Source organism: Nomia melanderi, chromosome 4, assembly GCF_051020985.1.
Source record: "Nomia melanderi isolate GNS246 chromosome 4, iyNomMela1, whole genome shotgun sequence".
NCBI classification, from domain to species: Eukaryota; Metazoa; Arthropoda; class Insecta; order Hymenoptera; family Halictidae; genus Nomia; species Nomia melanderi.
Window position 1 is genome coordinate 2,336,029 of NC_135002.1, and position 13,571 is coordinate 2,349,599.

At 36.2% G+C, this 13,571-nt stretch overlaps 3 protein-coding genes across 8 annotated transcripts; 1 reads left to right on the forward strand and 2 right to left on the reverse strand.

Annotated features, from left to right (window-relative positions):
- Positions 1 to 456: 456 nt before the first annotated feature.
- Positions 457 to 7,493, reverse strand: Sf3b3 (splicing factor 3B subunit 3). The gene is made up of 13 exons (XM_031979728.2): positions 7,336 to 7,493; positions 6,476 to 6,939; positions 6,097 to 6,269; positions 5,516 to 6,012; positions 5,282 to 5,447; positions 4,855 to 5,023; positions 3,999 to 4,150; positions 3,595 to 3,750; positions 3,086 to 3,377; positions 2,333 to 2,999; positions 2,134 to 2,250; positions 1,580 to 1,958; positions 457 to 1,497 (listed from the first exon to the last, which is right to left on the reverse strand). Exons 2-13 carry the CDS (start codon positions 6,870 to 6,872, stop codon positions 1,009 to 1,011), a joined length of 3,654 nt encoding a protein of 1,217 aa, XP_031835588.1. The 5' UTR covers positions 6,873 to 6,939; positions 7,336 to 7,493; the 3' UTR covers positions 457 to 1,008.
- Positions 7,494 to 7,768: 275 nt separating this feature from the next.
- Sse (extra spindle pole bodies like 1, separase) lies at positions 7,769 to 11,114 on the forward strand. 2 transcript variants are annotated; one of them, XM_031979743.2, is made up of 9 exons: positions 7,774 to 8,127; positions 8,208 to 8,424; positions 8,498 to 8,787; positions 8,863 to 8,999; positions 9,068 to 9,284; positions 9,366 to 9,844; positions 9,927 to 10,072; positions 10,162 to 10,313; positions 10,496 to 11,114. In XM_031979743.2, exons 1-8 carry the CDS (start codon positions 7,927 to 7,929, stop codon positions 10,308 to 10,310), a joined length of 1,836 nt encoding a protein of 611 aa, XP_031835603.1. In that variant the 5' UTR covers positions 7,774 to 7,926; the 3' UTR covers positions 10,311 to 10,313; positions 10,496 to 11,114. The 2 variants fall into 2 exon arrangements, with proteins under 2 accessions (XP_031835602.1, XP_031835603.1); XM_031979742.2 differs by having other exon boundaries at positions 7,769 to 8,127; positions 9,068 to 9,844.
- Gmppb (GDP-mannose pyrophosphorylase B) lies at positions 10,094 to 13,547 on the reverse strand. 5 transcript variants are annotated; one of them, XM_031979756.2, is made up of 7 exons: positions 12,744 to 13,540; positions 12,369 to 12,664; positions 11,837 to 12,066; positions 11,372 to 11,765; positions 11,116 to 11,277; positions 10,809 to 11,040; positions 10,094 to 10,725 (listed from the first exon to the last, which is right to left on the reverse strand). In XM_031979756.2, the coding sequence occupies exons 3-7, from the start codon at positions 11,987 to 11,989 to the stop codon at positions 10,557 to 10,559; spliced, it is 1,110 nt and encodes a 369-aa protein (XP_031835616.1). In that variant the 5' UTR covers positions 11,990 to 12,066; positions 12,369 to 12,664; positions 12,744 to 13,540; the 3' UTR covers positions 10,094 to 10,556. The 5 variants fall into 5 exon arrangements, with proteins under 5 accessions (XP_031835616.1, XP_031835622.1, XP_031835620.1 ...); XM_031979762.2 differs by lacking the exon at positions 12,369 to 12,664 and having other exon boundaries at positions 10,261 to 10,725; positions 11,837 to 12,013; positions 12,744 to 13,547; XM_031979760.2 differs by lacking the exon at positions 12,369 to 12,664 and having other exon boundaries at positions 10,261 to 10,725; positions 12,744 to 13,544.
- Positions 13,548 to 13,571: the final 24 nt, after the last annotated feature.

Here is a 13,571-nt window from a genome sequence, read left to right on the forward strand (position 1 = left end):
TTATCTCTGAAGAAATTACATGGTTATTTTATAATAAATTGTGAGTTGATATTTTATGGAAATGAGTTTATTTGTGATTTAAATCCGTTATGCAGAATTATATGGAAAGGGAATCGAAAAGTGTAAATACAGAAATATATAAATAATGTGGAATTTCCACACTGTGTTCCATGGTGTTAACAATCGTTCGCGAGTCTCATTTTTAGCTCGGCATATTATATATTCATCGAGTACAGCACGGTTTACGAGCGTCGTATTTATAATATTAAAATAGGTCGATGAAACATTTTCTATTTTTTTCTGGACTATATATCTACCGTTCGTCCATAGCCGTTTCTTAAGAATGCATAACGAGGACAACGTAAAGCGGGAGAAATTAAATTTAACCGAGCACGGTGTTTACGAGCCCCGAGAGAAATAATATCACCGAGTAAATCAATTGCAATTAAACGAGAGTGCATTTATATGTGTATTTATTCAGCATTGCATACTGCCTCGCAGTTTCATCAGAATTTATAAAATACATTTAACAGAATATACAAATAGAATCCAAGGGAGAATCGCGGCGAAATAATACTAGCTTCGCATTACCTCAGAAATCGAGAATTTGCTCTACAAACATTCAAACGCGACGAAACATTCGGGATGTAAAAATTTACATGTCTTAGATAATTTAAAAATACATTTCCTTATTTATCGATAAACGCTCTTCTCGTACTTATATTATAAACTTTCGTCTACGGTCACCTTCAACGCTACTCGAGAAAAATTCACTTTCCGTTTATTGCATACGATGTACGGAATATACTATATAGAATTTCCTTTCAACACTTGTACATTGAAAATATGTGCGTAATTCCTCTACAAACAACTTGATGATAATGTTCTTGTATCGTTGTACAACAACAAAGAAAAAAGAAACAACTAAAAAGTCGTCGAACCAGAAACGGAATGCAAACAGAATAAATGTAATTTGTGAACGAATTTGATAAGTATGTTTCGAGGATCTTAAAAGGCGTAGCGCGTGCGTATATCCTCGAGTTTCTTCGACACTTCGGACGGCGTGCGTTCGAGGTCGCCAGATATGCTCTTCTGTTTCGCTGGCTCGATCGAGTTGAACTGTTCGCAGAGGTCACCGTCGATGACGTTCTTTACAGGATAATAATACGATCTGAACGACAGGTGATCCCTGCCGCAAAGGGGCGGATGCTCGGAGCGCATGTGCATCTCTAAATGCTGGAAGAAGTCGTGGTCCTCGTGGCTCGTGAACGGAACGAGGACGCCCACTGTTCCACTTAACGTCGTGTACACTAAACTCTCCGACCCGCCGGGAATCAGAGTGGCCTTCTGCAGGGACATGACGGTTTCGCCGACGTGGAAACAGGCGACGGTGTCCGCTTTCTGACTGGCGCCGTTCAGCAGACCTCTGTCCCACAAAGCCTTATTCCCTGTGGGGTCCTCGTCCACGTCGTCGTTGATTCCACTTGCCAGGCGTATCTGTCGACAGACATTAAAAATTAATCACCTTGCAAATTTGATCAATTCATAAATACTTGAAGAACAAACGGCAAATACGTACAACAGCGATGTTCCCAAATTTGTCTGCGGTGGCGACAGTGTCGTAGTCCAATACGCAAGTGGTCGTGATCCACCTTGGATGAGTGTCATCCGCGAAAACGATCAACTGATTCTCCTGGCGCTTGTACCTCACCGCGTACACTGACTCCTGCACGTCGCTCACATAAATTCGCTGGCCGATCGCGTTGATGGATACGACCGCGTTCGGAATATGCTTGTTCTCACACTTGCGCAACAGCTTCTTCTTGCCCATGTCGTACAGACGCAGCATTCTACCAACTCCGACCAGCACGCGACCCTGATAAGGACATATGGCCAATGGTACCTCGTCCAGGTTGGTTTTGTGAACCAATTCGAGACTGGTGCATTCGGCGTTCACCCTGAAAAAGAAAGAGATTATGTAAAAATCTATTTCTCTTTAAGAATTACTGAGTTCTACTTTAAGTATTTAATCAGTACTGCAGGAATATCATCATACGATACAGTAGTTGTGTATTTTTGTCATCATATGAATTAATTTGTTCTAGTTTTCAAATGTACTTGGATTATACTTACTTGTATGTGTATAGGAAACCTCCACTGCTGACTCTAGGGTTCAACTGGAACTCCTTGGCAACGCCAACGATGAGAAACAGCTGGTCGCCCTGATTAGCGAATTTCACGAGGCTCAGGCTGTAATTTAAATTGACAAATTAGATTTTCTCAATCTCTTCAGTACACACTGTATAAGCATGCATAAACCTTGAATTCTCACCACAAAGCAGCTAAATTCTGCTCGAGCCTATGAATTTCGAACGTCTGTCCCGTCGTAGGTGCGATTATTCTGATCAACGAGGCCCATAAACCCGGGCCAGCTCTCGGAGCGCCGAACACAGCTTCGTTCGGCTCCTCCGACAGGAAAGCTTCCGCCAGTTCCCTCGCCACGGCGGCCTCCTCGGCGCCCGCGGCTTCTTGCATCTCCTCCGCCATTTGCAATCTCCTCTGCTGTTTCGTTTCCTCCGTGTACGCGTTGTGTTCAGTCTCAATAATGATCAAATGCGCGGAGTCCGAGTGAATGGCGAACTTCCTCGGCGTGTACTCCAGAGGGAAACTGATCTGATTGAACACGGCGCCTAATTTCTCGAGAGCTAAGATTCTCAACGTGTTCGTCGAGATGGCGACGATCCCCTCGGGACATTGCTCGGAACTGAAACCCGACGCGAATTCCAAGCTTTCGTAGGACAGCGGCGTCAAGTGGAAACGATTCTGATAGTAATAACTTAACCACGATCTACTGCTCATCGCGAGCACCGCCTGGTTCCCTTGCATTTTTATCCTAAATAGCTTAACGGGTCGAGATCCTAGGTATCGTGTACGCGTGTCCGCGAGATCCCCGGAGATGGGATCTAATACTGTTCTTAATAATACACCATTTTGTAATCCTACAGAAAATAGAAGTATGTATATATTGCATGTTACATCTCATTGGGAATACAATGAACATCAACGTTCCAAAAGTTTGACTCACCTATATTTAAGTATAAACTAGATTGTTGGGGTGACAATTCTTCAGAACTATTAGCGTCTTTCGCACCCATTTCAACGATGCATAAACTTTCTGCGGCCGCGGGCAGAGCTTGCATACTCCTCGGCGCTAGACAATCCGATGGGTCTAGCGAAATGATTCTGACAGTGTTATCCTGAAGGCCAACAGCCAGGAACCATGATCTTTGTTCCCCGATCGCCACGTTGCCGAGAGCCATGCACATCACTTCCGATGGCATTTTCTTTCGTTCCGTGTACTCATTTAATTGTCCCGTCTAAAATTTAAGACAATTGGTGTTATCAAAATGGAATGCATGTCAGACGGAATGTTCACTTTTTCATCTACTTTAACTGAGAGTTAACTATACGTAAGATGAACAAGTGATATAATTTTCGCATCTTTTACATCTCCGAGAGTACGGATCTCGCGGAGAGAACAATCGATGCATAAATGAAAATGAATTGAAAGATAAAATATGAAGGAGTACATACAGGATCCATTTCGAAGTAAACCAGTTCTCCACCGGTCAACGCAATTACTACTTGGCGCTGGTTCACCGCGCATTTGACTATGGTCTTTTTACCAGGCGCTTTCCATTCGTTAACACGTTTGTCCGCACGAATATGGCGTATTCCGTCTGGGTATACCTAAAAATGAAATTCAGAACTGCTTGAAATTTATGTAAAAAGGATGATTGAGATCAGGAGAGGAGTTTTATGATAGTGTCGAGCTCTTAGTACCAGAAGTATTTAGATAGAAACTAAACATTTCAACGATGCGACGAACCCGTGTTAATTTAGCACTCGTTACTGCGACCGTCACGTGGTAAACCAGGTGCCGGAGATACCGTAGTGCATTTATAGAGATTTAATATATGGTCGATTGATTTTTTTACCTGGACCAATGCATCTTCGCCCAGAGCGGAGCAACTCAACGTTGGAGTTGTACCAAGAAAACCAGAATCAGTCACTTCTTCTACAGTTTCTCCAATACTAAGTACAAGAGTTGCATTCACGAAGGACACTATGATGTAAGCATCATACTCCTCTGTAATCAAAATCAGAAAGCTCACTCTGAATATCTTAAATAGATTAGAGAACAAGAAATCGATAAAACAATAGAGATCATCCTCGTGGCAGTTGAGTACACACACTCTGTCATCCTACAGATTAAAGAGCAGACGGAGACTTTTTGGTGCAAATCAATTCCCTTATCCCCCAGCAAAATCGAGTGTTCTTACCTTTTAGTCACTCTGTGTTCTGTAGTTCAACCAATAGCATGCTGGTAGCCTGAAAGAGAGAACTGGTGTTTGATAAAAGTGTATCAAGCCACCAGATTCGTCAATATCATTTACAAAAATTAATTCTTTTCTCTCTAGCACTATACGCATTTCAAAATTACTAATGACGTTTCAAACATTTATATATAGAATATTTCCGGATATTTTGAACAGTTGTTTCTCGTTTACTTATCGAAAACAAAAGGAAAAAAAAAGAGTAAGAAACGATGTATACGTATGTGTCACTTAAAATTAAACAATTAGAGCGACTACGAGAAGAAACATTTCAATGCTAAATTAACTAGTGTACAGATGAAGGTGTGACCGTGACATCAGAAGTGACAAGGAAGTATGTATATCGTAAATACAGAAAAAAAAAACAAAAGCTAACAATTGTTCTGAATTTCTTCCTTAAGCGTATGATAATAAAAGACATGCAGACAACTACTGTGTAAGACGTTTACAAACTAACCATCGACTCTTCGTTTAACAGTCCACACGGCATTCGGATTACCAGGCAATTCACTAACAGCCATTTCAGACACTTCCAAACCGTGTCTCAACACTCGCAGAGTCGAACGCGGTCCTCTGCCGCAAGTTATGTATAACTGAGGAGTATCTTCGTTAGCTAAATCAGCTACCTACAAAAATCATTCGTTCCAGAAATGCAAATCTTATACCGCGCATCCGTGTCTACCGAAATCTTTTCGTTTCATGGGTGTCATTCTTAGGTTCAATTTCAGTTTGCAAAAACAAAGTGAATGCGACTAAGAATATGTTATTCTCGCACCATTCCACAGAAAAAAGATGTATAAACATCAGATTTCTACTTAATAGTGCATTGATGTATTACTTTTATTAGAGGTTTTCAACAAATTCAATTTCAAACTACGATTTACCTGACACGCCATTATCGGCGATAAACTGTCCATTTCGTCTACCAATACTAAATTTCTAAGCGGTCTTGGCGCGAAGAAAAAGGTATCGCCTTCTTCGAGAGGCATAGCTGAACTAAACTCTGGTTCGTCGTCGTCATCTCCTAGATGAGCGATTTGGTAGAGGTAACTGGAAAGAAAACAATGTGTAAAATTTTAAATCAAATCAGATTCTTGAAACTATAAAATTACACTTACTGGTTACCAAATTCTGAAGCCACGAACAAAAATCCTGTTTTCAGGACACACATGCTTGCTGCCACTGGTACTGTATCAAAATATTTTAATTTAATTTCAGTGACCATGTCTTCGTCTGTTTCAAGTGTGATCTTAAAAATGTCTCCTTGTTCCGTCTGAGCCAAGAAGAAGAACATGCTTTTAGTTTTATGAGTAGCGGAACAGACAAATATCATGCCCCTTTCAGGATCGTCTAGGTCATTACGCCGCCTAGGGATAGGACAACGAATGTCATGTTGGTCTCCCAAGTTTTTATAGGTCAAATAGTTCTCTGAACAAATAAGGACACCGCTTGGTCCATCGTTTCCTCCAGGAACAGACACAAGGAAGTTCGCGTGTTCTTCTAAAGGTTCACTGTATTTACGAACAACATGATTCAAACCAAGATCCAACTCGTACAATGTCAAAGTTTGTTGTGTTTTTACCGCGGCGTCCCCCGTAGGATCACTGTCCGCCTCCTACAAAATAGAAATGGAGTTATTTCTATTCGGGATACAAATTACAGTCAGTTCACGTCGGTTTAATACTTTCAAAATTATTACCTCATAGTCAATTTCTAAACAGGCAAACATTGGATTTTCAAAACCAACATCCACGCCCACTGTATGATAAACTAATGTATTACTTTTATGAGCCTCCAGAGGTGAAGAAATTGTTAATCTAGCTTCTGGATCTCTGTTTAAAATATATACAAGCTTCTGTTTTTCAATTGCACCTGAAAAAGTGTTGAACTTGATCAGAAATTATTGTTAACTATGATACAAAAATTAAGAGCAGATTTATTAAACTGCACCATCATTATAATTATTATAATCAATAACATTCAGTTGAAACACGGATTAATATCATAATCATATGGTAGAAAATGTATTTTATTTCATTACACAGGGTAATGTGAATGGATAAAAATAATTATAGTACCTATCATTACTGCTCTTCCTTTGGGATCTATAGCTAAATATTGTCCAGGTACAATGCGCCTGCAACCGCTTTTGCCAAATGTTTCCTGATGTACTTTTTCAAAAACATTCTTTGCAGGGATATATTCCAAAATTACAATACGTCCAGAATCAGATCCAACAACAATGTAATCTTTGGTACCACCGGTTAATCTAAAGGCCATTAAGGATCTTATAATTCCAAATACTTCTACGGTCAATAGAGTATGAACTTTCCCCGTATTTGGATCTGGCCTTAGAAGTTCTAAAGATTTTCCTCGTGAAACCAAAATCTCTTGCATTTTACTACCAGAAAAATTCCCATGCACTGCATGGGTTATACCCGTTGCACGTTGCAGTGTTAAGTTATACAAATACATTGTTCCTTCCTTTCTTATTCAATCAATGAATAAAAAAAGTTATTGATGTAAAGAATATACATCCATCCTGTAATCAATATCATAAATAACCCATTTTAGTTGATCAATTGTATTCCTTATTGCCTAACATTTTTTTCAAAAAAACTAAAATACGCTGCAATGCACGAGTATGTAAGTACATGCTGGTATAACATTTTTACTATAATATTTACACGCTGAAAAAATTATACGCTAAAACCGATGTTACAGAAAAGAGTTATTTTAATTTTGTGTATAGTAAAGTTCTTACGGAAGTTAAATTACCAACGTGTATCACATTAAAAATCCGCTAACGGCAACGCGAAGACAACAACAGAAGAATTTTAGAAATAAACGGCCTTACATTTTATTCTGCAAAATATGGCGAACCAGTAAAAATATTAATATTCTTGAACCCTTGAGAATACAAAGAGTATTATTTTACCTTGTATTTGAGAGTACTTTCGCTTCCACCGACGATGCGCGTGGATACTTTGCCTCCTTCATGAACCGACCACCATTTGCAATGACCGATTTTGTTCCATTTCACTCGGATTATTTCTACGAAATTAATTCCTATAGATGGAGTAACAACGACAATGTTTCATAAAGAAACAATCAAGCGCCATCTGGAGTCGGAACAGAAAAATTAAAATGTACAATTGTGTACGTACAGTCGTAGATCAACTGTATTTTGCAAGTAAATAATTTATTTTTATACATACTGAGTACATTAAATTCCATATTCCAGAAATCACAATGTAATTGATTAAAATAAGTCATTTTAACTACGTGTACAATTAAGAATTCTTAGTTACAAAATAATGTATCGTTTTCTAGTGATTCCTAGATTATCTCAAACATTAGGTTGGTATTCTTAGAGAAAAATATCGTTTGAATTCAAAATCATTGGTACTGACAGTTTTCGTGCGATTCAAAATATGAGCTTTCATGCGAGGTGTATACCTTATCTGTGGTGAGATAGAGATAGAATATTGAAAAAAATTGTAAAGAAAGTGAAATATTGTATAGTAACATGGAAGAGATTTTTCAAGTTCTTCAGAAATATCATTCAGACATTGATGATAATCGTAATGAAACATTAAATGTTACTAAAAACGAATCACCGAAAAACCTGAAGAATAATATTGAAAGATTTCTTGCAGAAGCAAGATGTAACATAGGAAGTGTAGAATACGCGAATTTAAATAAAATGCTGGCAACTTGTTATTTAAAAGTAATTTTAATATATTGAGATAGTATTATATAGTCAATAATTTTATATGATAACAATACCAAAGTATTGTGCTTTTGCAGATAGGTAATGAACTTAAAGCTATATGCAACTTAATTGAATCACATGCAGTGATGCTTCGTCAACAAATATTACATAGGTATGCAAAAACAGAAATGAGAGAGAAAATTCTGAATGTGCAACAGGTGTATGGTCTTAAGTCCTCCTATGTTGATCTTAATTTGGATGATGTTAACAGCATTGATAATTTAAAAGCAAGGCTTTTTGATCTACCCAAAGGTAAAATACATAGCATTCAATATAAATATTCTCAATTATAATAATCATTTATGTATTTTCATCTTATATGTAGAATGGTATACAATTCAAATTACTGGTCAATACCAGTCTCCAGATATTAATACAGGTAACAAATCCATGCCAAATACGATGCACAAGATGCACATTACCATACTGCCAACAGGAACCAAAGACATAGAACCTTTATGTATAACATTACCAAAGCCTAAATTAGATTCCTTTTATGATGTTTGTCATGAAATTCAGAAAATACTCTCTAATAACAGGTCAGAACTTGAAGCTACTTATGCGAATAATAAATTGTATTGGAAGATGCGAAATCAACAAAATATTAGCATGAAGGTATTTAGAATATTAATAATTTGAATATTGTTGTTTTACAATTTTTGTGTAAATATAAAAACGTATATATGCAAGACAGCTATTCAAGCCTTAGAATACAAATGGTTACGAGAATGGAGAATCCTACTTGTCGCAGATCCTATAGACAAACTCGATGTAGTAGAGGATATTGTGCAAATGATTAACAAACTTGTATTGGACAGTAAAAAGCAGTAAGTAAAGTTTTTGATCCAGAGTTTACTTCAGTATTTATAGTACTACAGAGAATTGTATATTCTAGGAAAAGTATATCAAAACGATCCATGTGGTTATTAAAAAAAGTAGCTCTAACTGCATGTTTTCTTACAAGAGAAGAAATAGCATGTGCAATAAAGTATGTGATTTCCGATGACAATAAACTTGCAGATAATATTATATTGTCTATATATGGAAAACTATCATCTATACAAGAATTAAAGAATGCAGTTAGGAAAACATTGGTTTTAATAATCGATGAAGTAAGTTTACCTCATAGATATATAAAATATAAAATATATCACAGGTTTCCCAGTATTTATGTTTTGTTAAATACCTCTCAGCATATGGATTACATACCCTTTGAATCTATGGAAATTGTAAAAAGCCATCCCATTACTCGTTTTCCGTCGTTGCATATTGCATATGCTTTATTCAACGAGCATAAGAATACAATACGAAATGGTTGTAAAATAATTAAAATTAAAAAAGACATGGGTATGTGTATAGTGAACCCGTCAGGTAATTTATCTAAAATGGAAAAACGCATGAAACTCTTTATCGAATACTGGTTACCGAATTGGAGAAGTATGTACCACGTTGAACCGCAAGTAGAAGTTTTCGAAGACGCTTTAATTAATAATGATATACTAATGTATAATGGCCATGGCAATGGAATACAATACTTACCTGGAGAACAAATTGAAAGATTGAGGGTAAAAGCAGTTGTATTATTGTTTGGTTGTAGTAGTGTAAAGTTACTTCCAATAGGCGGACGATTTCCACCATATGGCATTTCAAACCAATACTTAATAGCTACCAGGTAGTAAATTGCAAGCCACAAAAGCCACTGCGTTCAGTTTGAAGTATTAAAAAATCACTCATATTTTATATTTTATTTTTAGTCCTTGCATACTCGGTATGTTATGGGAGGTCACTGATGCTGATATTGATAAAATGACTACAAATTTCATTAGTAGTTGGATACCGTCGCCATTGAACAGATCATGGGCCGACGTTGACTTCAATACGTGGTGTGAGGGTACCCTTAGTTAGTATAACAAATTGAATATAATTTCTAACAAACTTTGTAGTAAATTTCATTATTACACTGCTTCAATTTCAATTTCATACAACTAGAATTTCTGGATAATTCAGCAAAATATACACAAAACATACCTACGGAACCCGAAATGTTAAGGGCAGTAGCAAAATCGAAAGATGTCTGTTCTCAATATATGACTGCGGCTGCAATAGTAGTACGAGGACTACCGATAAAGTTAGTTTGAATTGTAAGTGTAAAAAGATTACAAATTCTTAGGAGTGTACAGGTGTATACCTGTTGATCTCTGGTATATACCTGCACATACCAGAGATCTGCAGGTATATACCTGCACATTCTTATGAAGTACTATAAATGTTAGATACTAATTTAAATATAGTTTAAAAAGCTGATACAAAATTTGTTCTTCAGAGAAGAGTGCGCAATTTGGTCAGTTATGTTCACTGCGTGTAATTCAAAATATTGTCTTTAGTCACATGATTATTTGCGGCTCTGGTACAGAGGTGGAAATGCTCTTGTGAGGTAACACTTGACCTCCATTGATGTATAATTCATCTTTAACGATTACATCTTCACCGAGAACTGTTATACCTTCCATTCGTACCCAACGGCCGACGACGCTTCTCCAACCAACGATGCAGCTAGAACAGTACATACCTCGTTATAACGTTAACAACTGATAATTCTACACACATGGCAACATAATTTGAATGATGAAATTTACCCATCTAGCCATGCGTGTTCTTTTATTATAGCTGATTTGAGAATAGTGCTACGTTTAATACAACATCCATCAGACAACACAACACCAGGACCAATGGTTACGTTGGGTCCTATCCTACAGTCTTTGCCAATCTTGGCAGTTTCATCTATTAAAACGTTTCCCACTACACCCGGTCCGGAATATAACTTTTCAGGTGACTTTTGCCTTAGGGATGTGAGATACATACTCATTCCTACATAAATAAGGAATAATGGAATAAAGTAGATACAATTATTACGCAAACTAAAGATTTCTTTGGAACATGTACCTTTAAGAAAATCTTTTGGTTGTCCTACATCCATCCAAAATCCTGTTAATTCCATTGCAAACAATTCTCCATCTTTAGCCATTAGTGGAAAGATTTCCTTTTCTATACTTGTTGGTTTTAATTCTATCCTTCTTAAGGCACTTGGATTGAAAACATACATGCCTGAAAAAAGATTAAAGTAATAATTACAACTAAGTAATCTTCATGGATGAAATATGACAGAATCATAGATTAGATCATTAAAAAAAAACGACACCTGCATTGATTTTATTGGAGATAAATTCTTGCGGCTTCTCAACGAAGCTCTCTATCTTGCCATCATCCCCATATACGACAACTCCATATTTCGATGGTTCCTCTACTTTAGTAACAACTATTGTACCTTCTTTACCATGATTTTTATGAAAATCAAGGAGTTGCTTAAACGGAAAATCACAAATGATATCAGAATTTAAAACAAAGAATGGCTCATCTCCTGAACTCAATAGGTCATTTACAAGTGCCAGTGGCCCTGCAGTACCAAGAGGCTCTGGTTCATGCGAGAAGAATAAATGTACTCCTAATTTCTTTGCTTCTTCACTTAGATCTCTTTCCATTTCTTCCGCACGATAAGATACTGCTAATATTACTTCAGTCACACCTGTTTCTACCTACGATCGAAGAATACAATCTATAATTTCTAAAATGCGTAAGAATCATAAAAAGAGATATTATAACATACCAAAGCTTCTATTTGATGCAAAAGCATCGGTTTATTAGCAAACTCGACCAAAGGTTTAGGCCGACTTAACGTGAGTGGTCTCAATCTAGTCCCATATCCACCAACAAGAATTAATGCCCTCATTGTACCTAACTTTTTCTTTTTCTCTTGCATTAGTCTTGAATTTTTTAATCACAACTTGTAAAACACCACAGATTCACTATTAGATAACAGTCTGACAAAACACTTGTCTAAAAGATGGTAAACATATATATTAGAAATAGTTTTAAGTAATATGACAGCTTGTCGATTAAACAATATTCTTTGCGCATTTTGGACTTTATCTTCACATTAATATTAATTTATACACAGTACTATGGAATTCATATGCAACTCAACAATCTGTATGAAATCTCTAGATATCTGTATAAACACATAATGGTTTTAAAATTCCGCGAATGTTTAATAAAAGAACAACCTAGAGAAATTAATATTATTACAACTTCTTAATTACGACGCCTTGATTTTTTTTAAGAACATGTGGAAGACTTACCTACTATTTACATGTCAGCTTGTAAGAGTAAACTTATAAAATAATTCCTATTTTGCCACGTAAGATTAAACTGCCGCGTAGCTTACATGTGTATACAATGACACAATCAAACGATAAGAAACACGCGCAAATGTAGCTCAAATCACTATCAGTCTTTACAATGTTATTTTTTTAAAATTTCTACTTTTTACCTTTAACTAAGTCTTTTGGTTATAATTGTTATCACAAAGCGAATCATTTATTGTCAGTGGTATATCGCGATAAACGCTGTGCCATGATTTACTTGTCATTCGTGCCTAAGTACACACGACATAAACATAGTAGTATACTATTAAATTAATTTTTTTTTAATAGTACGTTTATCAGTTCCTTTACCTTTTTGTTCATTCAAATTTGGTTTCATTGAGAGTTTGTTATACAGTTTCTCTACATTAAACATGATATTTCATAATTCAGTATATACAAAGGCAACAGAATTATCATAATTGTTACAGAAATTTCAAATTTTAACCGTACTTGGATACAAATACGAAATAATATATTTTTTTAGTTCTTATGATGTTGAAGTTATAAAAAAAATTTATGAATACAATACAACATGAATTATTTTCTTTTATAATTATTTATTGTACAACCGTTAAGTGTGAAATATTATAGAATTCAAAGGTACGCCCGTGCTATGCAGTTCTCTATTTAAATATTGTTAACGCAGAAGATGGAACCACACGTTACAGAGGAACGTAGCGTTATGCTACCAAAACCTTTTGTATCGTAACGTGTTAGCCATTGCGTCTGCGTCGAAGTGAATAGTTTATGCATGGGATCACAAAACAAAAAGATATAATCTCGTTAGAACCGATTTTCTACATCCTTCGTTTAAATCTCACTACTGGAGAAAAGAAAAATTTATATAGAAATCACGTCATGTTAAAAATAGTTAATTAACTTTCCTCGATACTAATTTTTATACGTTCCAATGGTACCATTTCATTCTTCGAAAAACACGAATCAATTACGCAATATAATTAACTTATTCGAATACGCCGAGCGCTTGGACGTAAACAATTTTGCAATTCTTATTATTAATAAATAATAATCCAGCAATCGTGTCGGTGAAAATGATAAAAATGTAGCCACACATTTGTTTCATATTTGATGTTACAAAGGGGGATATCGGTGAATGTTCGCATGGAACTTGTATCG